The sequence below is a fragment of the Marmota monax genome, unplaced genomic scaffold (genome assembly GCF_021218885.2).
Source record: "Marmota monax isolate L192 unplaced genomic scaffold, Marmota_monax_Labrador192_F-V1.1 WCK01_AAM20220418_F8-fsc00004, whole genome shotgun sequence".
Taxonomy (NCBI): Eukaryota; Metazoa; Chordata; class Mammalia; order Rodentia; family Sciuridae; genus Marmota; species Marmota monax.
In genome coordinates, this window is record NW_026692881.1 from 6091954 (window position 1) to 6115780 (window position 23827).

At 38.2% G+C, this 23827-nt stretch overlaps 1 protein-coding gene across 2 annotated transcripts in view; it reads right to left on the reverse strand.

Annotated features, from left to right (window-relative positions):
* Nucleotides 1-6658: 6658 nt before the first annotated feature.
* Nucleotides 6659-23827, reverse strand: part of Glud1 (glutamate dehydrogenase 1) — a 99890-nt gene continuing 82721 nt past the window's right edge. For both annotated transcript variants that reach the window (XM_058581066.1, XM_046449906.2), the window contains 9 exons: nt 21317-21411; nt 17216-17395; nt 16132-16269; nt 15812-15949; nt 14822-14902; nt 14042-14165; nt 12973-13064; nt 9566-9628; nt 6659-8032 (listed from right to left, as the gene is read on the reverse strand). In XM_058581066.1, coding sequence (XP_058437049.1) covers nt 7913-8032; nt 9566-9628; nt 12973-13064; nt 14042-14165; nt 14822-14902; nt 15812-15949; nt 16132-16269; nt 17216-17395; nt 21317-21411 — 1031 coding nt within the window. In that variant the 3' untranslated portion in view covers nt 6659-7912. The remainder of the gene's footprint in view (nt 8033-9565; nt 9629-12972; nt 13065-14041; nt 14166-14821; nt 14903-15811; nt 15950-16131; nt 16270-17215; nt 17396-21316; nt 21412-23827) is intronic.

A 23827-nucleotide genomic window follows, 5' to 3' on the forward strand; every position in this document is an offset into this window, starting at 1 on the left:
TCACACTTGCTGAGCATGCACCCTAGCACTGCAGGGCACCTCCAGTCTCTGAGAAGGTATTTTTAGGATTTCTTGTAAGTCCACTGGAGAACACACCAGCATGGCAAGCACCTGCCAGTGGGTCAGGTCATTTTCTATGATGAGTCAGCTGATGCATCAGATGCTTCTGTGGTTTCTCATGTCAGTAGGCAGCTTCCCTGCCCCTTAACCTGGTACTGGGGATTGAACCCAGTGAAACTTTGTCACTGAGCCACATCCCAATCCTTTACATCTTTTATTTTGAGAAAGGTTCTTAATTGCCAGGTTGGACTTGGACTTGCGATCCCCCTCTTTGAGGAGCCTTAGGAGTAGGTGGAATGACAAGCATGTGTCACCTCTGTGCCTGAGCAGCAAACTATTGCATTGTTATCTGCTGCTCTCTCCCTCCTTTCTTCTTACTGCATCCACCTCTCTCTTGCTAATCTTGTGTTCTACCAGGAGCTACCCTTCCATCCTGGGCTCTGTGAAAAGACTGTTTCCCCAGAAAATACGATTTTTAAACACCTTGATGCTTCAATGACACCTAGAGGGAGAACCCAAATTTTTCTTGCATGTTCTTTGGGTCTTCCCTGAAATGCTCTTGTAGGACTCAAGGAAGGTAACAGACCAATCTGATGAGAAGTTTGGCAGGGCAGGCTCCCACTAAACTGCTTCACGTTCTGCAAGAGGCTCTGACAACATTTCTGCTGTATAGTTGTGGAACTGGGTCAAACAGGCCCTGAGTCCACTGCTGAGTGGCCCTAGAAGCTGCTGTTGAATCTCCACTGGGGCCTTGTGTCAGGTCCATTTGTTGATAGCAAGTCAGTACTGCACAGGTTACACATGTGTAAGCAGCATTGAGCTTAAAAGTTTTGGAATACAAAAGAGGAAATGATGTGTAACAATAGAGCTGGGAGCTGTTTTTTCTTAGGAAGTAGAAAAAAGTGTGCTTTGATTAAAGAATGAATTAGTTGCTTACTATATTTCTGGTCTACACTTGCCACTGCCCAGCTAGAGTTGAACATTGTATCTCAGTTGGTTCCTGATGACTTTGAACTTCCCCTTTCTAAAACCTAAGCTTAGAGGGCTAAAATTATTGTGGGTGGCAGAATAAAGTAGAACACCTGCTTTGAATGGGAAATCGGTTTTTAGGACTTTCTTTTTCAGGTGTGCACAGCTACACACAGGGGCCTAAAAGGCATATTCAGATTTATTATGGCACATCTGTAATAGTGAGAGGTTGTTAATATCCTAAAATGCTATCGGATATCATATGTGTAGCAAGTTCTGGTGTTTATTAGGCGTCACACACAACATAGAGTTGATACATATGAATTCTACTGTATTATAAATTCCTTAGCTTAAAAAAATGGGACCCAGGTCCAGATGACCATCAACTGGGATTGGCCAACAAATATTGTATGTATTTGTAATGGAATATTCTGAGGCTATTAAAAATGAGGGGAAATGTACATATATCATGAGGGTGTGTCTAATTATCAACAAGTTATAAAATATACATGTAGAAGCAAAAATAACTGTATAAGGAAAAAGCTGATAGCATATGTAGAGGAAAAAAAATTTTTTTAACCTGTTTCCCTTATGTTTGTTTAAGAGAAAACCAATAACTTTTTTACTTTTTTTTTTTTTTTGGTGATGCTGGGGATAGAATTCAGAGTTTAGCTCTATTACTGGGCTACATCCTAGCCTTTTTTTTTTTTCATTTTGCAATAGGGTGTTGTTGAATTTGGCCTCAAACTTGGGATCCTCCCATTTCAGCCTCCTGAGTAATTGGGATTACAGGAGTGCATCACCACACCCAGATAATAGATTTTTTTTTCCCCAAAGATGTGGTTGTAGAGGACTGTATTACTTTATTCAGGATCGTTTTCTAAAGAAATCCTACTCAAAATTTGCTGTTTTGCAAACTCCATTACTACTTGGTAACAAGTAGCTGAGATTGGAAATTTACAGTAATTTGACTATTGCCTGGATCTTCAGGGGTGATCAATGGACGATTCTTGCTGAACAGGATGTAGAACAGCTTGGGTTGTTGAACTTGCCTGGCAAGTTGCATGTACACTAGTCACTGTGCAATAAGACCACATACCATCACTTAAACAGATTGTTCATTCTCAGAGAGCTGGAGAAACACTGCCCACAACTCCCTAACTTAACTTTGCAGGTTGTTGTTCTAGAGTAAGCACTTCTACTCTCATTTTCTTTTTGCTGCCTGTGCTCTGCAATGAGGGGCATGAAATCAACTTCTATCAAACTATGCATGTTATAAATAGCAATATAAAAAGGGAGAGTTACGTCAGCAAAAATGGTGGAGTAAGGATTTCTATAATTTTTCTCCATTAGGAAAGCAATGAGAAAATTGCTCTGTATGCAGAGGTCAGCAGAAACCAATGTCCAGACCAGACTGGAGCCCAGGACCCCAACATTCCTGACTTCGTGAAGAGTCTGCCTAACTATAGCATTCCATCTCTTTGAAAAACCCGAGAAAATCTTATACTATTGCAGTTGACTCTCCAGACAAATTGAAAGTGGTGTGGGGAAGTGGGGATAAGGCTCAGTGCTAGAGCTCATTTGTCAGGCATGTGTGAAGCCCTGGGTTTGATCCCCAGTACAACAAAAATAAAATACCAACAAGGAAAAAAAAAAAAAAAACCCGCTGGCATTATGAGAATGGGAGGTGGTCACTTGATATGGTCACCTCTCCTTTCTCCTACTTTGGAAATTATCGATTGAACTCTTTGACCATCTGTCTTATAAACACCTGATGTGAAAAGGTGGAAGTCATATAAACACTGTCTGTAGCTACCTGTGGGTAAAGTTTTAGTATATTACCTTCCAGAGGCCTTCATCTTCCTATTTGTTATCATGGTTTGATATCATGTTCTCTATCAGAAAAATTTTAGAATTAATCAGTATTTATGGTTCTCATGATAATGCAGCAAGGTGGGACTCTGAGCTAGTTTTCTGTCACCATACTCAAAACACCTGAGATAATGAACTTACATAAGGAGGAAAATGTTGCTCTGACTCATGATTTCAGTTCATGGTAACTTGCCCCAGTGCCTTTGGGCCTGTGGTGAGGCAGGACCTCATGGTGAGTGCAGGCAGTGGGGGGAACTGTCACTGCAATGCAGCCTGGAGGCAAAGAACAAAGGACTGGGGGCTAGTGCTCCCCAGTGACCTACCTTCCTTCCACTAGGCCCCATTGCCTAATGTCCCACCATGTCCCAAGAGTGCCATAGGCTGTGGGTCAAGCCTTCACCCTATAGGCCTTTGGGGACATTCATCATCCTAAATACAGCACACTTTCAAGTTCAGATTCAGCTCAGTAGAGCTCTAAAGTGCTTACTTCACCTGTCCGTGAAGCTTTGTTAATGTTGTTTTATTGTGGTGGATTGTATATTTCTCCAAGACTCACTTCTGAACTTGTGAAAACTCAACAGAAAAAAAAAAAAAAATTAAGGGATGGGGATATAGCTCAGGCGGTAGAGTGCTTGCCTCACATGTACAAATCCCTAGGTTCAATCCCCAGTACGCTCCCCACCCCCCAGCCCACCAAAAAAAATAAAGTTTGGGCTGGGGTTGTGGCTCAGAGGTAGAGTGCTGGTCTAGTATGTATGAAGCACTGGGTTTGATCCTCAGCAGCACATAAAATAAATGTATTGTGTCCACCTATAACTAAAAAGTAATTATTTTTTAAAAAGTTAACATGCTCTAGATAAACAAAAATAAAAAGAATTCCTGAGAACTGACCTTCTCTATGGGAAATAATTAATAGCCTTTCAGGCTGAAATATAAGGATAGTAGTTAATAACTCAAATCTACAGTGAAAAAGGGGGAACATCAGATATAATTGAACAGGTAAATATACGACAATAAAAATGTACTTCTGAGTATTTATTTTTTTTTGGGGGGGGATACTGGGAATTTAAGCCAGAGGTATTTAACCACTGAGCCATATCCCCAGTCCTTTTTATCTTTTGAGACAGGGTCTCTCAAGCTGCTTAGAGCCTTGCTAAATTGCTGAGGTTGATCTTAAAACTTGAGCTCCTCCTTTTTCAGTCTCTCAAGCTGCTGGAATTACAGACATGTGCTTTAATGCCTGGCTCAAATGTACCTTTTTCTCCTTTAAAAGATAACTGTATAAAGCAATAATTTAGATCTTTATTGATTGGCATATGATATACAGATATAACAGCAGAAAGGGAACAGAGCTATATGAGTAAAATTTTTGTATGCCTTTAAGTTATTATTTTTTTTTATGGAACTGGGGATTGAACCCAGGGCTTAATGATGGTAGGCAACAGTCTGCCACTGAGCAGCCCTTTGTATTTTTTTGAGATAGGGTTTTGCTAAGATGCCCGGACTGGCCTCAAACTTGCAATTTTCCTGCCTTAGCATTCTAATTAGCTGGAATTATAGGTGTGTGCCACCATCCCTAACATGGGTTGTTATTAATTATTAAGTTGTAAATCAAGATGTTATAATCCTAAGGGCAACCACTGAGAAAATAACTCAAAGGCTTAGACACTGAGCCACATGCTGCTCAAAGAGCGACTTTAGGAGTCAGCATCATATCAAGAGACACCAAGAACAAAATCAAGCCAGGCAAGGTGGTGCATACCTGTAATGCTGCCAGACTGTGGAAGCTAAGGCAGGAGGATCACGAGTTCAAAGCCAGCCTCAGAAACTTAGTGAGGTCCTAAGCAACTCAGCAAGATCCTGACTCTAAATACACACACACACACATAAAGGGCTGGGCATGTAGCTCAGTGGTTAAGCGTCCCTGGGTTCAATTTCTAGAACCAAAAAAAAAGAAGAAGAAGAAAATCAAGAACTGTAAGACTGTCTCTTTTGATAGCTGGAATCAGATCAGAAACTGCTGTCAGATTATCTTAACTTCCATCTCTGTGAGAAGGCAATGACTGCAAATGGGGAGTGATGTCTGTGTGTGTATGTGGTACTGGTATGAATGTGTGTAAGTCCCTCTGCTCGATATCCTGCATCTCATGTAAAGATGAACATGCGGCAGAAGGCATATTTCCTGGGAAGATTTAAACTGGTTCTACATGGTTCTCCTGTCCTTCTCCCAGGATGGTAAAGGAGGACTTGGGTACATGGTAGTTCTTACCTTGGGACCCTGGATCATTAAGTGATAAAAACTCACTGGTAAAGTTAAAAAAAAAAAAGTGTACAATAAAAAATAATTGTCAAGGGAATGAAAATGGTCATAATTATTATCTTGTGATAGACAAGTCTCCTCAATTATGAGATTTTTTTTTTTCTTTTGTAAAAATTGTGGGGAGATACTATGAGACTAGCTGTCTCCCCACTGAACATTTTTAGTATCAGTGGAAATTTTCTATTATTTCTTGCATGTTTAATTGGCATACCCCTCTATGGGATAATTTCCTATTTTCTGCATTAATTCACTTATTTAGTAATGGTAGCATAGAGTCATAAATTTCTTTTGAATCAGGAGATCTTTACTCAATAAATAATTATAAATAAATAAGGAAATTTCAGTTAGAGAGTTATTTCAGTTAAAGAATAACTGACCAGATTTTAGCTCAAAACTTGAGGAATCAACTAGTGCTGGGTCATCTTTATAGACTCCATTTCTGAGACAATACAGTTTAATATCAACAATTAGTACCTCTCAACATTTTAATCTTTAAAAAAACTCCAATATCAGAGCCAGGTATGGTGGTGCACACCTATAATCCCAGAGACTGGAGAGGCTGAGGTAGGAGGATTGCAAGTTCAAGACCAGCCTCAGCAATTTAGTGAGGCCCTAAACAACTTTGTGAAATCAAAAACCCCTGTAAAAAAAAAAACAACAACAACAAAAAAAAAAACCCCTGTAATACCATCAGGGGTCAGGGGCTGTAGCTCAGTGGTAGAGCACTTGCTTGGCTTACAGGCAGCCTTGGGCTCAATCTCTATAACTGCAAAAAACCAAACAAACTGAAGTCATCACTATTGGTATTTCTGATGTTTAGTCAAACGCCATGACTAAGACTTATCTTACTTTCACATGATCTGAATGTACTGACCTACCCAAAATCATTCCAAACCTTCTAGAATTTATTTTCACATCCTTCTCTCCATCCTGACATACTTCAGTACACTTAGGTGCTGCAGAAGGGCTCACTGTGTCCACGTGCCACTGGGCTTGTCCATCTGATGATTTCATAATCAGAAGCAATGAGGCAGACCATGAAGGACAGATAAAGAGAACGAATGAAACTTAGGCCCCAAATCTGGCAGCTAAGTAATTGGTGCAATCTGATCTAGAATCCATTCTGCTGATTGCAGTTAGTATTGTTTTAAACAGCACTTACATTCTGTGGCTAAATTATTCCAAACAAAACCTCCCCTCATTTAAAAAGGCACTAAAAATCACTTATCAGTTTTAATCATTAAATCTCCTCCCCAAGAACAGCTTACTTAATAAAATTAAAATGCAAAAGAATTCAGGAATAAAATTTGGGTAGCTCAGGACACAACATAAGGAAATGATACATAGGCAGCTGTTACAAAATTTCTGAAATCCAGATGTAGTTTTATCCTACTAAGAGAGAGACTATTAAATATAAAAACACAGAAAAGAAACAAATTTTGGAAAATGTAGACTTTTAATAACTGCTTTTATCACCAGGTTAAGTCATGCAGTTACAAAGTAGTTAGAAATCTGTGAAAGGGCATTATCGTTAAAAAAAAAGGAGGAGGAAAAAAGCGCTCATTCTTACATAAATATCTAGAACTTCATTGGGACACTGCTCAAAAGGCCAAAAGGCCCTGGCCAAAAAACTCCATAAACACTAGAACCTATGTTGTTTTCAGCCTGCTGTTAATGAAGCTGGGTGCAAAATGCAAAGCCTCCAGAAGGGGAGGACACACAGGTTGAGTCAGGGCCACCAGCAGTGCTCAGAGCCAGCTGGACTCCAAACAGGGAGCCCAGTGGTTTTTCTTGGGACACTCTACTTGAATTATGGTTTAGTCAACATAATAATCTTCAAAAGGGAAGAACAATTAATTAACATGATAAGGAGGTTTCTACATTCTTTGGACTATGTGTCATAATGGCAGTTAGCAAATTCTGATAGTTTTAACAAAAATAGCCTCCAATGTTTCTAGGTATGAAGACAGATCTCCATCAGGCTTTTTATTTCTGTTGGACAATATATGACTGATAAGCTATAAATGATATTACTTTATGTTATAAAAATACTAGCTTTTTTCATTTACTATGTTTATAGGCATTCACTGCTTGAGTCAAGGTTAGGCTTATTAAGTGATTCAAGGCAATTTTATTACAGCAGCATGTACTTATTTTATTCTATGAGAATAAAATGCATACGAGACAGCTTTTATTTTTTTTTTTTTTGCAACTTATAAAATTGAGTTATTATGCAGATGTAAAATACCAATAACTCATTTGAGGACCATGCCACCTTTCAAAAACCATATATCTAATTCTCACATGTATCAAAGTTACAGCATGTCCCAGACCTGCCAGAGTAAAACTGAGTAACTGTTCTTGACTGCTTTCCTTGGCAACAACCCTGACAGTGTTGGGAAGAGCCCTGGAGCAAGGCAGCATAGTCAGGTGGAAGATACTTTTTATTTAAAAGCAAAATGCCTAAGTGGCTTTCTGGAATAGGTAATTTCTACTTTCACACTCATCAGATTGTACACGATCCCCTAAACTTAATTTCTTTCTTCTTAAGGGGTTGAATCAAATTGACTTGTTTAGAACAGTGTCCATTGTTTAATGAGTCATGAGAGAAAGATTTCTGCAGTTACATGTAAACTTGTGATAGGTCAGCAGAAGTTACAGAGGGTGGTGAGGAAGTTAACCATGATCCATTTATGTGAAGGTCACGCCAGCTTCATTGTATACTTTGAAGACTTTCTCAATGGCATTGACATACGCAGCTGTTCTCAGGTCCAAGCCCAGGTTATATTTCATGGCTGTACGCATAATTTGCTGAAATGAAGGAGAAAAGGCAGTGAAAACCACCTGAGTCAAGCAGTTTGGGCCATGAACACAAAAGACATGTGACAGCCCCACAGTGGGATCTGGGCAGCCAAAGACAAATTATGCCATCAATACAACAACCTCTAGGCAGGAAGGACTAATTCTCTGGAATTATTATCAACGATTACTGTCTTGGCAGTAATAAAAAGCCATTCTCAGAATTGCAGATGCAAATGCTTCTCTGCCCATAAGACACTGTTAAGTTGTGTATATCAAATACTTTTTAATTGTTTCAAAAAACCTAAATGAGGTGATGAAAATGTTCTAGAATTTCATAGTAGTAATGGCAACACAACTATGTGAATATCCTGCTGAACTATATACTTTAAACAGATGAATTTATAGCATTTTAGCTATATCACAACAAAAACAATTCTAAGAGCACCACCTTCTTTATCAGTATGTTTTTTTTTTTGGCGGGGGGAGGAGGGGAGGGGGGGTAGTGTGGTGCCAGGGATTGAACTCAGGGGCATTTGGCCACTGAGCCCACATCCCCAGCCATATTTTATATTTTATTTAGAGACAGGGTTCTCACTGAGTTGCTTAGCATCTCGCTTTTGCTGATTCTGGCTTTGAACTCTCAATCCTCCTGCCTCAGCCACCACACCTAGCTTCATCAGTGTTTTTTATGCTGTTTCAACTTGGAAATTCAAGTGAATAGAATCTGAGCTTAAGAAGAAATTAGGAAAACGGATTCAAACTGTGTTTAAGGCCTTGCTTGAAACAAGAATCAAGTAGTCAAAAAAACTCTTAAACCAAATTTTATAGAAAGGTAGCTTCCTATGGAAGGAGACCCTCAGAGTTATACAAAAGTACATACAAGAGGAAGTGAGGGGAAGGGGAAAAATAATATAAGGGGGACAAACGAATGTCAGTAGAGGGAGCAGAGAGAGAAGAGGGGAGGGGAGGGGAGGGGGGATAGTAGAGGATAGGAAAGGCAGCAGAATACAACAGACACTAGTATGGCAATATGTAAATCAATGGATGTGTAACTGATGTGATTCTGCAATCTGTATATGGGGTAAAAATGGGAGCTCATAACCCACTTGAATCAAATTGTGAAATGTGATATATCAAGAACTATGTAATGTTTTGAACAGCCAACAATAAAAAATTAAAAAAAAATAAAATAAAATAAAAAAAAAAAAAAAAAAAGAAAGGTAGCTTCCTACAGCTGAAATATAGTGAAACCTGAGCTGTATTCCAGTTTGGCCCCACTACTCAACATGTAGCTAATTACTGCCAATCACTCCCTCCTATCTCTCAGTATTATTATTTTCAGAGTTTGGTAAACACTGAAGATTGATAACACTACTCATTGTTTGAGAAAAAAAAAAAAGGCATTTTTTTTTTTTTGCTGCACACAAATGAGGACAGACTCCTATTTTCTATCATTACATATATAATTTGGCCACTGAGATGATATGGTTGAGCTATGTATGATTCCTGTCACTAACAGAAAGTCAGCATCAATTCACGTACCCTGGCTGAACGCTCCATGGTGTAGGCTAAGCCAGAATGCACAATGTCTTTCTCTGATGCACCCTGTAGGAAAAAAAGAACACAAATTTAACAAAATCACATGAAGAAGTATTTTGTGACTCCAGAAAAGTACAAAGGATTCTTAAGTTAATGTACAGACAGAACTGTTTTGTTTTTTAGCAAAGATACATGTAATTTCTGTACACTATCAAGGAACAGTATGTTTTTGTTTTTCCTTTGGTTTGTGGTATTGGGGATGAAACCCAATGCCTGACACGTTAGGAAAGGGGTCTACCACTAAGTAACATCTGTAACCCAAGGTACAGTATCTTTTTTTGGAGTGGTGCTGGGGATTGAACTCAGGGGTGCTTTACCATTGAGCTACATCCCCAACTTTTAATTTTGACAGGATCTTGCAATAAGTTGCCAAGGCTAGCCTGGAACTTGTGATCCTCCTCCCTTACTCTCCAAAATTGCTGTGATTATAGGTATGTGCCACCACACCTAGCAGAAGATAAAGTATCTTGATACTGATGCAGTTGCATTTTAACCAGAAGAAAATCTGGTTAAAGCCAACAGCAGCTCTGGAGTAGAACCCTGCTTGTGTATTCAGTAATACCACCAACTTTAAGGCTGGATGATCTTAGCAGCTCTTTAATTTTACTTAGGAAAAAACCCAGGACCAAAGGTTGGGCAAGGTTATCAATAGCTATTTTAAGACTGGGAATGACCCAGGGCTTCCCATTATCAAGTCAGCTTATCTCTGTCCTTTGTCAGTTATCTATCACTATTCTTCCTCATGTACCATACATAGTCATAGAATATACATTCATGACCTGTCAGAAAGAAAACAAAGTGCATTAATAAAAAAAGTTATCTTTGCTGGATACCATCCAATTCATACTGTATTCATTAAAGAAAGTATATTTCTAAAACATATGTATTAATAAGGAAACATATGGCTGGGCACAGTGGTACACACCTGTAATCCCAGCAACTCAGGAGGCTGAGGCAGAACTGCAAGTTTTAAAGCCAGTCACAGAAACTTAGTAAAGCCCTAAGACACTTAGTGAGATTCTGACTCAAAACATAAAAAAAGCTGGGGAAGTGACTCTGTGTTTAAACACTGGTGGGTTCAATCCACACTATCAAAAACAAATGGACACAGTAGAGAACAAAACGATCAAAATTCTCTGTTCTCATGGAGTCTATATCTTAGTGGGGGTGGTGGTGAAATGATGTGTGAACTTGAAATCATGCGGCCAAACAGGTGCCCAGTGTATCTAGTATTAAAAGGGCAGAGAGAGGAAGAGTACCAGCAAAAAGCAATGAAAAGGAATGGCTAGTGAGGTAGAAAGAAAACAGTCTCAGGCAGCATCCTTAACAGTGAGAAGAATGGCTGATAAGTCAAGATGAGGACTGAAAAGTGACCACTGGACTGGGCATTGCTATGTCATTGGTTCTCTTGAAAAGAACAGTTTTGGTAGAGTAGGTTCAAGTACAGAAGAACTGAAGATGGAGTATATATAACTCTTTTAAGGAGGCTTTGTGTATGGGAAATAAAATTGGCAATAACTGAAGAAATAGGATTAAGATGTACCTTTTTCAAGCAGTACTTGGTATACTGAGAAAATGACAGTAGAGGGAAAACTGATGATGCAGGAGAGAGGACAAGACTTGTTAAGTGTAGTATATCTGAGAGGCTGTGGGACAAGCCATGCAATATTCTGTGCAAGAGCTGGGTGTAAATGGAAGCATACAGAATTAATCTACCATCTTAGGGAAAATGGCACAGGAAAGGGTAGACACCAAAAGTTGACTGGGTGTGCAAGTTCTCTGACTGCTTCAACTTTCTTTGATTAGATACCAGCTCAGGAGCTGTAATGTAGGTAAGAAGAGGAGAAAATGATACACGATTCAGGGGAGGAAAAGAATGAATGCAATAGGGAAAAGTAATGAGACTGGTTAGTCAACAGAGCCTCCAGCTACATGGGCATAAGAATGGAAAAAGGAGAGCTGGGATTTTATCAGAGGTTGTTTAATTGTTCACAAGAAATGAATATGATAAAGCAAAACAAGACCAAGGAGTACTACTGTAATGATGGATTGTGGGCGTTTCATTAGATAGAAGAGAAAATTAGGGGGTGTGGATGAGGGACAGTGAAAAGATGGCAGGGTTAATAGCTATTTTAAGCCTGGAAGGGCTAAAGGGCTGGGGAGGGGAAATACAATGGACAGAGTTGGGGAAAAATAAGACTTCCTGAAATAACAAACTCAGCAAAGAGTGAGAAATAACAAAGTTAAACTTAGCAGCACTAAAACCATTTAAAAAGTAGGAAGCCAGGTGTGGTGGTGCTGCATGCCTATAATCCCAGCCATTTGGGAGCTGAGTCAGGAGGGCCACAAGTTCAAGGCCGGCCTTAGAAATTTAGAGACCTTGTCTCAAAATAAAAAATAAAAAGAGCTGGAGGTATGGTTAAGTAGCTCTAGGCTCAAGCCATAGTACCTGTCCCCACTAAAAAAATCCCAAAAATGTGTTAAAAAGGTCACTCACAACCAGATAATTGTTCTCTTTCTGTGCCCCTCCTGAGGCACAATTTGAGTGATCACCGCATGCCAGGCATGTATCAGACACATGCCAGGTAAGGGGATTAATTGGAGAAGTGAGCCCTTCAAGAGACCCTCCAATGTGCTGCAAGTCACTCTGACAGAAAAAGTAACAAACAAAAAAGATACGCTGTTTTTGTTAATAGTGAGGTTAAACTTTTATTTAGGTGTACATGCAGGGATAATCTTTTTTGGGTCATTAATGAGTATTTGGTCAATTTTGGTGAGAGTCTCTTCTTACCAAGTTCCCAGACTGGACCAATAGGCAGTTTATGCTGTTTTTGTTAATAGTGAGGGTTAAACTTTTATTTAAGTGTACGTACAGGACTTTGTTGTATGTCTGCTGTCATGTAGTGGTAAAGAAATTCTCTTTGCAGTATGTTACACTATTAAGTCAACATCTGGTTAATATGAAATACCTTTTCTAATCTGTTTTCTCTCTTGTGTTCACTTAGCTATTTCAAATTTTCATATAGTCCAGTCTAATGTTTATTTTTAAATTCTGTTTCTTTGAAGCTTAGAAAAATTAAAATAGATAGCAATCATTCATGATTATGTTGAATCACTGTAAAGTCATTTATATTGCAAAAAGTAACAAAAGCAGAAGAGCAATTAATTATTTAAGGTTGATATTAGTAACAAGGATTCTTCATTTTTATAACAGAATGGAAGAAGATACAAAACACACAAAAAGTGTACAATTACTAACATGTTGACCACCACCTGTCAACTCCAGTCAACCTGCTGTATGGAGGTCAGGATAGGGAACATATGTACTACTTTGGTGCTACCACACTCACCGATATCCTGTCCTGGAACTCTGCGGTGGGTACAATAGGAATTGTTCCACCATGCTTTCCAAATTTTCTTTCTAAGCTCTCTTGAACAGACACTATAAAAAAGCAAGAGATCAAAATAAAATATTGCTAGTAGGGCAGAAAAACAAACAACAACAAAAACCTCAAAACCTCCATAAATAGCCCCAAACTATATCTGTAGTTTTTCAAAACAGTTTTAGAAATCTTCAATGCTAAAGAGATATAAAAGAGTTAATTTCTAAAAACTCAGTCAAAAAGGAATAGAAAACTTTGCCAAATCCCTATGTAAATGTGAATTTAGGTCACTTCTCTGTTTCCATAACACCCATTACCAGGGTTTTTCGTTGGCTCTATTAAAAAGAAAATGCTGAGCAAAAAAGAAAAGGAAATAGAAGAACACTTCACCCAGATTCTCAGAGTGGCTGCTCAGTTGGAGGTCTTGGTCTCATTTCAGCCTGATGAGAAATTCTACTCTTAACTGTGTAGCTTACTCTCATCAGAACAAGTATTCTCATCAGAACACTCAAAAAAATTCTCGACACTAGACAGGCCTTTACTAAGAGCAACCAGAGACAGAAATGGATGAGTATCAAACAATGGAGCTCATATAATTTAAGATACTACTTTTTATAACATTGTTAACTTGTGGATTATGTTCTGGAAATATAAAATCATAGAATAAAAATTTGAGGGCTGGGGATGTGGCTCAAGTGGTAGCGCACTCGCCTAGCATGCGTGAGACAAGGGGTTCAAGTCTCAGCACCACATAAAAATAAAATAATGATATTGTGTCCACCTAAAAATTAAAAACTAAATATTAAAAAAATTTTTAAATATAAATACATTTAAGAGTCAATTCATTGAATGCCCAAAGAAATTGGTATTTTGGTCTAATCCTTAAGCGAGAAATAAATAAGAGTCTTCTACTCTGAGATGGAAGTCTCTAAGATTACCAAAGGGAAAAGACCTCCTGAGTGTATGTATGCTTTCTCCAGCCTTTTGGCTGGTCAAAAGGGTTATTTTTTTGGAGAATGATATTATAGGGACTCACTGAGCAAGTGGTAGTTAGAATCCCTTTCATATTTGAAGGTTAATCGGCCATAGCTGACATGATTCAGATTCTTCAGCCACTCAAAGTAAGATACTGTCACTCCGCCAGCATTTAAGTAGAGATCCTATACATAAAATGTGACAGAAGACAGCAAAGAAATTAAAAGATGATGACTTTAGCAAAAGCTTAAAATGAACATAAGAACTCAATTTTAATACCTAGGTGGACTAAGGTTTAAACTTCCCAATTATATTTTCGACAGTATCAGCAATTTCATAATTTAATAAATTAAACTAGGATTTTTCAAAATTCAACTAGGATTTTTTTCATTTAGGAAAATCTTTTTTGGGTCATTAATGAATATTTGGTCAATTTTGGTGAGACTAGACCAACAGGCAGTTTACCAGGAGATTAGCATTCCTACTACCTAAAAGCAGCCTATTTTAGTTAAATGTTTTCAGCAAAGAGCGCTCTTCAAAATATACCCCAGACCTGAGCATATGTTCCTCATAAGAGCTTTCTACATAAAGCAGGAAGGAACACTTGAAATGTATTAAGTTAGGAATTATATTGAAGATCTTAAGGGTTTAAATTGAAATAATATATCATATACAATATAAAATTAGTTATGCCGCTGCCTCCATTTTCTTAAAAGTAACATAAAGACAAAAAATTCACCAGCTGAGGAGACGAGTAAGTCTTCTCTTTTCCCCTAATTCTTAGCAAAAAGCAACTGTAATTCCTAGTTTGCATAAATCTGGATGAACACAGATGACTTACTGGAATAACCATGATGTTCCTCTCCAGGAAAATCTTATCAGCTTCTGGAGTGGTTGGTCCATTGGCACCTTCAGCAATGATCTGCAAGAGAGTCAGGAACACATATATGGCTAGGGATTATAGATATGCACATACGGATATAAGAGAACTGAATGGAAGATTATAATTTTTTTTGTACCAACAACTGAACCCAGGGAAGCTTAACTATTGGACCATACACCCTCAGCCTGTTTTTTTTTTTTGTATTTTATTTAGAGACAGGGTCTCACTGAGTTGCTAAGTGCCTTGTCAAGTTGCTGAGGCTGGCTCTGAACTCACAATCCTCCCGCCTCAGCCTCCTGAGTACTGGGATTACAGGATAAGCCACTGAGCACAGAAGATTATAACTTTAGTTAAATTATCAACTGGTATGTGCTGGAGGTACATGACTGTAATCCCAGTTACTCTAGAGGCTACGGCAGGAGGATCACAAGTTTGAGGCCAGCATTGGCAACCAAGTGAGACTCTGTTTCAAAATAAAAATAAATAAAAAGATATTGTGTCCATCTACAACTAAAAAATATTAAAACAAACAAACAACAACAACAAAAAAACGGGCTGTGAAGTAGCTTAGTAATATAGTATTTGCTTAGAATGGCATGAGGCCCTGGGTTCACTCCCTAATACTGCAAAAATAAATAAATGAATAATACAGGTTATTTTGCTCTACAAAGTGCATCTTTGTAGAGCATGAGGAAGGTATCTTTCATTTCATCTTTTCTATTTCTGTAGTTTTTTAAAACTACACTTGGGTGATGGTTACATAATTCTATAAATATGCTAAAAGATATTAAATTATATCCTTTAAATGTGAAATTTATGAGACATAAATTATATGCAATAAAGTTAAAGAGTGGGGGAACCCAATAATAATCTGACAAAATTTTTTATGACCTCGTTAATATCATCTCACATTTATAAAGCTGATTCTGATTTCTATAATGCTTTTACCTTGGCTTTCACTCTGGGTGCATTGGATTTGGTCAACTGCTTCTCACTGGCAGCAGGGATCAGTATGTCACAGTCAGCCTCCAAGATGCTTCCTTCATAGACCTTTGCTTTGGGGAAGCCCAGAATTGATCCATGTTGCTGTAATTGATTGAAAAATCACAGAATGAATAGCTGCATCATAGTTTAAATGTTTATACTGAGTGCCTCACAAACATGAAAATTTAAGGACTTTGAACTACATTAAAAAAAAAAAGCAATATATTTAAATAATATTTCTTTTAACTTTATAGGGTTCAAAGTAGTAAAACTGTTCAGATTACCAGTTTGAAATCTTCCAGTTCCTTTGGGTCAATACCATCTGGATTCCATATACTCCCATCAGATTCACCAACACCAACACATTTAGCACCAAAACGATGTAAATACCTCATAGAGTGCAGGCCCACGTTACCAAACCCCTATGGAGAACAATCACACACAACCCCCAAATTAAAGTCTTGGTACAGATAGTAGGAGTCTTAATCCATGTATATTTATATTCTCTCTGTGCTAGGTGAGCACTCTACCGCTGAGCCATAACCCCAGCCCCTGTATCTATATTCTTAATTATCCTAACTCACATATAGGGAAAGTTTCAAAATCCTTTTGCCAGAAAAACCAACATACTAAATGACTTCTCTTAAACAATAAATCTCCATGTTTAAGAATCTGGGTCAATACCATCTTATGATGGAACCCAACCCTTTATTGTCGGTGAGAGTAAGTCCTGAAGAGGTTTAGTTAGGTGCAAGATTCTTGGCTTATAAAGAAATGGTAACAATGCCAACCATACCAGTGTGGTCAGACCTGAATGACCTGAGGTCCTATGGTCATATTAATGTATGTCATTAGTGTAGAGGAATATAAACTCTAAAGTAATGTTCAACATAATTTAGATTTCCCTAGATAAAATAAATGTTACCATATCATACAAGTCTGGGGCAATGTGCAAACTTTTCTGCATACTCATATTTAGAAAATTATGAGGCATTTTCCTTTTTTGGACACAATTTCAGGTTCAAATAAGGTCCAAAAGAAGTTGATTATTGTCTTATATATATCTGATATTAAATCAGTTCTAGTCACATGAATCAACATTCAAAAGAGGATGTATTACTCTTCTGAAAGCAACACTCTAAAACCCAACAGATTCAAAATAATAAAAATTTAAAGTTGTAAATCTACAAACATTAAAAATGTATTGTAGGGCTGGGGCTGTGGCACTTGCTTATCATGTGTGAGGTACTGGGTTTGATCCTCAGCACCACGCAAGAAGATAAATAAAGATATTGTGTCCAAAAACAAAACAAAGCCAAACCACATATTGTTCATCAGTTATAAAGAAAATTAATTTTTTAAAAAAACCTGAACCACAAATGTTTTATCTCCAAATCCTGGTGTCATTCCTAAAATGCTCATGTAAGAAGCTTCATTGATGAAGTTTTCAATTCCATGGAAAAGACCACGGCCAGTAGCAGAAATACGTCCATGGATGCCTCCTTGACTGATGGGTTTACCAGTAACACAGGCATGTGCATTAATATCCTGCAAAAGGAGACAAAATAATGAAACAATGTATCCTAATTTCTATGATGAATCAATATAATGAATATAAGTCAAAGCACATTCTCATCTAACTAAAAATATTCTCATTAGAAGTGTGTGTGCCAAGCACGTGTGTATTGAGAGTGAATGTATTTAAGGTATACTGTGACCAATAGGAAAAAACCTCACTTTTACTTTCTGTTGCTAGAAAATGTAATAAATAATATTTCCTACTGGGAGAAACAGTTCAGAAATTTAGCATCAGTCTCTATATTTATGAGACTGTTCAGCTTAAAGCTGTTATTCCTTTAAATCCTAAGTCAGAGTATGCATCCCGTCTACCACAATCTACCACAAGACTTGCATATGTCACCAAAACAGTCTGAGACAGAAAGAGACACTGTAATTTTCTTGCTGGGAAGACTCAATTTTTAAAATAGGAATATGGAGGCAAGATACAGTGGTGCATGCCCAGAATATCCCACCCCTTTTTAAGTAGTACTGGGGATCCTAGGGGTGTTATATCACTAGGCTACATCATCATTTTTATTTATTTATTTTGTACTGGGAATTGAACCCAAGGGTGTTTTACCACTGAGCCACATCCCTACCCAGTACTTTTTACTTTTATTATTTTGAGACAGGGTCTTGCTAAATTGCTTAGGGCCTTAACAAGTTGCTGAGGCTAGTTTTGAACTCCCAGCCTTTGAAGTTGTTGCTGGGATTATAGGTGTGTCCCACCATGCCCAGCTCCTTTTTATCTTTCATTTTGAGTTGGGGGTCTAACTAACTTGCTGAGCTAGCAGTGAATTTGTAAACCTCCAGGTTGCTGGGATTACAGATGTGTACCACAGTTCCTGGCTTGCAAAGCACCTTTGGTAGCAGTGCTAGCTCTTTAAGTATAGAGGGGATTAATGATTTTTATCACCCCACTTTATACCCTTCTTCTTCTTCTTCTTTTGGTACTGGGTATCTAACTAGGGGCACTTTACCACTGAGCTACATCCCCAGCCCTTTTTTTTGAGATAGGGTCTCACTAAATTGTTATGGCTGGCCTCAAACTTTCGATCCTCCTGTCTCAGTCTCCTGAGTCACTAGGATTATAGGTATATGCGACCATGCTTGGCTTTCTCCCCTCTTTGGATTAAGGATGTGTATGTATTTTTGTTGAGAAACAAGCATAACTAGAAAAAAGGGGTTTGGAAGGGCTTCCCTCCCAAGGTATCAGATATACTACTATGAAATGACAACCACAACACTGTGGAACAGATACACTGATCAGAGAAACAGGAGAAATGAGATGCACTCTGATTATATACAGGAAAGAAACAAAAAATGAAGGGAGAACTTTAAATCAAAGGTCAAAGCATGACTTGCTAAGGCAATTTGCCACCATGTGAACAAGATGAGATGCCTTAATTCATTTCATCTTCCTATCCCCAATACTGTGTTGTAGCTGAGTTAAAAATTGATCTGTTTTTTTATCCATATTGTTTAAATATTTTCACAGAGAGAACTTAGAACTGCATTTCTTGTATAATTATCAACAACAAAAAGAAAGCAAGTTAAAAAAAAAAGCAGTCTAATAAAGCACTACAGAATTAGTAGTTTTCCCACAGTTTTCTTTCATGAATAATTAACATTATGAAAACAGAACTGCAAATCTGGTGCCAAACAGCTTCTAAACAGTGAAAATGCAAATGCTGAAACTGAAGGAAATACTGTCTGAGGTCAGGCCTAGTGCCAACTGCCAGGCTCCCCAGCATACCTAATGGTCCTGCAGCCCAGGGCAAAGAATATGGGAAATGTTCTCCCCCAACATGGCACTGCCAGATGGGGCCGGACAGAAGATTTCCTGTTCACATCTGGAAACAAGTTAACAAAAACTATGGCTTCCTCACCTAGCCTGGGTTTTGGAACACAACATTTACCAGTATAGTCCAAGGCTTAGCTGGCAATGCCTCATAAAATTTGCTTTTGCTGCTACCTCTATGGAAAGAGCTATGAATAATGGTATCCTGCCTACTAGTTTGTGCTATTCTGTGGAGTGTCCTGCTCAAAATAAACAAGAGATCATACTCACAGCTCATTAACAGGTGACATAGGGAAAAGTGTCCCTTTTGGGAATGGCAGTCCAAACCAAAAGTATCTAATCTGCTTCTGTTTATTTTCAGAGATGTATATATAATTAATATGATGTAATACTTACTTTTATGCCCAGTAAGAGCTGAGGACTGTTCTAAGTACATTAACTCTACACTCCTTTTCTCCAAGGCCTGTTTTACTTCTAGGGTCCTTGAATGACACCCTCTCCGCTGCCTTTATTCCCTTGCTCTATCTACTATTATGGGTTTATTTTGCATGGTTTGTCTCTTGCACCAATGAATGTCTATAACCAATAAACACAGACAACAACATAAACCCTTTTATTAGTCAGTAGTCACTTTTCATGCTGTCTTCTCTTGTGCCATTTTTCTTAGGTGGAGGCCATATGTCATGCCCTACTTCCCTCTCTTCACAATCCCATGGGATCTACGCCCTTTCTATTAGTTTCCTGTCCTTAACTATCCCATCTCCTCTGCATATTGAGATAGGCTTCAGTGTACACTCAGCTGTGCCATAAACTTGTTCATAATTAGATCTTCATCACTTCCCTGTTTTCAGGACAAAGACCAAAGTCCTTATAGTTTCATATTAGGCAGTAACCTGGCCCAATCTCCTCTATTGGCCTTTTGTATCCCCTTCTTCCCTTTCTCAACTCTGGTTACAACAGCTGCCCACAGCCTCTCAAGTTCCCTTCTCTTCTTCACTTCATTCAAATGCTGACTTCTGCCCCAAGCACTTGCCCCACCCCTTTCCCTAGATGCATAGGCAAGAAGGCTTCATCTCTAAGGATGCCTTTACTGACCTTACCTCCAAAGGCTTGCTCTGTCCCCTTTATTTCCACAGCTTTGAAAGGTGATAAACACCTGACCTGCATTTAGCTGTGCTTGCAGGATAGAATGTTTTTTAAAAAATCTACTTTTCTTCCTGATCCTTATGTGTCTGTTTTTCAAGGTTCCAGGGCTTTCAGGGACAGGAGTTGTCCTTTCCTCTTCTGTTCTATTCAGTGGCTCTCTTTCTTTCAGTCCCCACAGTTGTATCTCCTTGATATCAACTCAAACTCATCCCCTTCCTTGATCCCACATATATAGTCTAGGCTCACTGAGTCTTTCTCTGTGGCATCCATTATGTGCCTAGACCAATGGCTCCTAGACTATGTTGACAGGTGCTGGTACCATGTAGGAAGTTATTCTTCCTTAAGAAAGGGTTGCAGCAAAGTCTTACCACTGAATATTAAGTAAAACCAACAATGGACTTGGTATTTTTGTTGTAGTTCACTTACTTTACTTGTATATTCTACTACCTTTATAAATATGCCTTATTTCAATTTCCCCAAATCTCTAGATGTTCAAATTAAACACACTTTCAAGTCTGGTCCAGATATCTCTTCCAGAAAGCCTATTTTGAGAATTCATAATTCTTTTCCCTGTATTACACTATTTCCATACTTTATCTGATTATGTGTCTTAGCTCTTCTTTAAGCTTATGTGTCTTAGCTCCTCTTTAAATGAAAGCTCTTCGACACAGAATGCTTCTTTATGTACCTTTTAGTCTCAGCAAAATGTGCTGACCTGGTTGGAGAGGGTCCTGCCCACTGTGTAGTACAGTGCAGCATATAAGTAAAAGCTCAATCCATGTTCACTACATTTATAGTTCAAGAGTAGAGAAAAAGAAGCAAAATAACATGCATATCAAGTTTATGATTTAAAGAGAGTAGAAAACCCCAGTGAGTCTCAATTTCTCCTTATAATTAGCTGAATTGTTTCTTCTTGTGAAGAGCAAATACAGGAAGCCTTGGGGCTTCTGGGGAATACTCACATAGTGCCCTATGGTGCTGGCATAGGTGTCAGCGATCCAGGACATCTCTCGCTCACCCGTGCTCATGTCTGGGGCAGGCACATCAATACCAGGACCTGGGAGCACAGGGAAAGGGCAGTGCACCAGTTTTTAAAATAATTCTCTAAAGATAACAGCACCATCTTGCCTGACATAAAATAGAATTATTATGGTTAGGGAATAGATGTGTATGAAATACTATAGCAACATGCTACTTACTGGTTTAGGTTTAGGTCTTTTCATCAGGTAGAAAAAGATGGAAAAGTCATATGGCTGAAGCAACTGTGTTTAAGACTGTAGTACTTTCACTTATGGAAGAATGCTGCTTTTACCTGCTGTTCAATGCTTAGTGAACATAAAGTTTTAGGTTTTGACTTATTTTTGATATTGTTGTTACAGTGCTGGGGACTGAATCCAGAGGTGTTCCACCAGAGCTACATTCCCAGCCCTTTTTATTTCTTGCAAGCATTAAGCTAAGTTGCTAAGGTTGGCCTCAAACTTGCAATCCTCCTTCCTTAGCCTCCCAAGCTGTTGAGATTATAGGTATGTGTCACTGCACCTGGCTAGGCCTTTACATTTATTTCCTCAGATCACAGCACATTAAAAGTTTGAGAATAACAAGATATTGGCTCACAGGTAACACTGAAGGCTCTAACACTGATGGCCAGTGAGCTCACTGAAAAACTTCTTCAATGATGCTGGCTCCTATCTCTAAATATTCCTCTTAAAAACAGTAAAAATAGGGGTTGGGGTTGTGGCTCAGTTCTAGAGTGCTTACCTAGCATGTGAGAGGCACTGGGTTCAATCCTCAGCACCCCATTAAAAAAAATAAAGTTCTTAAAAAAAAAACAACAGTAAAAATAAATACAGGACTGGCACAAAACAATTTGAAATACTCAAGGTGTGCTTTTCACATCCCCACCCAATCTGTCACTCTATGTCCTAGCCCCCTTCCTTTCCTTAGGTACTTTCTTATGAAGTCTAATTTCCCCAAACCTACTCTCCCTCCACATAGCACTCCTACTTGAAGGATTAATGCCATGTTGTAGTGTCATATTCATGGATCAAAGGACATTAACTGCTTCTCTTCACTCACGTTCCATTTCTTGGGAGTGATATATATTAGCTACAGGTTAGTACCAAATTTGTTTACCCACATTCCTTTTCTAAGGTACAAATGACAAATTGCTATTAAATCCTTATAGACGTATTTACAAGTATTATACTTGTTTAGCAACATTAAGAATTAAATAATAATCTTTGTTGTCTTGAATAACAATTCCAACTGGCAAGTCTGAGGTAGTTTGTAAATCAGAAATGTGTATTGATAAACTAGTTTAGTCTAGACATGCTAAGATGAGACAGTTTCTCCCACCTCAAAACACAAGTACAAAGTACTGCGAGATTTATGAGTTTTCTACTTTATGGAAAAGTCAACATATACGCATGTACAGATTGCAAGTAACATCTGAATAACATATAAATTCTCAAATATTTAAGGGAACATGTCAGAAGTCTAGTCTTTTTTTTTTTTTTTTTTTTTTTTTGGGTACCAGGGATTGAACTCAGTCAGGGGCACTCAATCATTGAGCCACATCCCCAGTCCTATTTTGTGGGTCTCAATGAGTTGTTGGTGCCTTGCTGTTGCTGAGGCTAGCTTTGAACTTGAGATCCTCCTGCCTCAGCCTCCTGAGCTGCTGGGATTATAGGCATGTGCCACCATGCCTGGTGAAGTCTTGTCTTTTTGACAAAGCAATTGCTCTAACAGAACATGAGCAAAGAGTAAAAGCTAAGAGAGTTAACATGGAGATATATAGGGAGATGAGAAAGATGAAAATATCAGGGATCTTCTGGGGAATTTTATAGCTTACACAGGTGTTACCTGAACTCACAAAAAATTAATATTGACCTTTCACAAGCTTTTGCAAAAATTAGAAGAGGAGGGAACATTTCCTAACTCATTCTATGAGGTGGGTATAACCTTGATTATAAGTTTGAATAAAGACATCACAAGAAAATTACAGACCAATCTCTCTTACAATAGCATCAGAAGAAATAAAAAACAGTTAAGAATCCTACATGGAAATCTATAATGTCATTGAAAGAAATTAGAGATGAAAACATGGAAAGACATTCTATGCTTATGGATTAGAAGACTTAATATAGTTAAGAAGGCAATGTTCCATGAATTGAGTTGCGGATGAAATAAAATTGCTATCAAAATTCTAGCTCCCTTTTTTGCAGAATTTGTCAAACAATTCTAAACTCACAAAATGTAACAGGGTCAGGATGCAGACTCAGGTCTGAGTCACAATATGAAATGCGACAGAAAGGAAGACATAAAATAACAGATTTGGAGGTGTGCCCAGGAGTGAGTAAAAAAAAAAAAAACAACAAAACTTCCTTTTGTCTATTTACAAACCTTTCTGGATCCAAATGTTAGTTTAGTTATATCATGGATTAATGAGGTTTTTGCACAAAAGCAAAGAAACC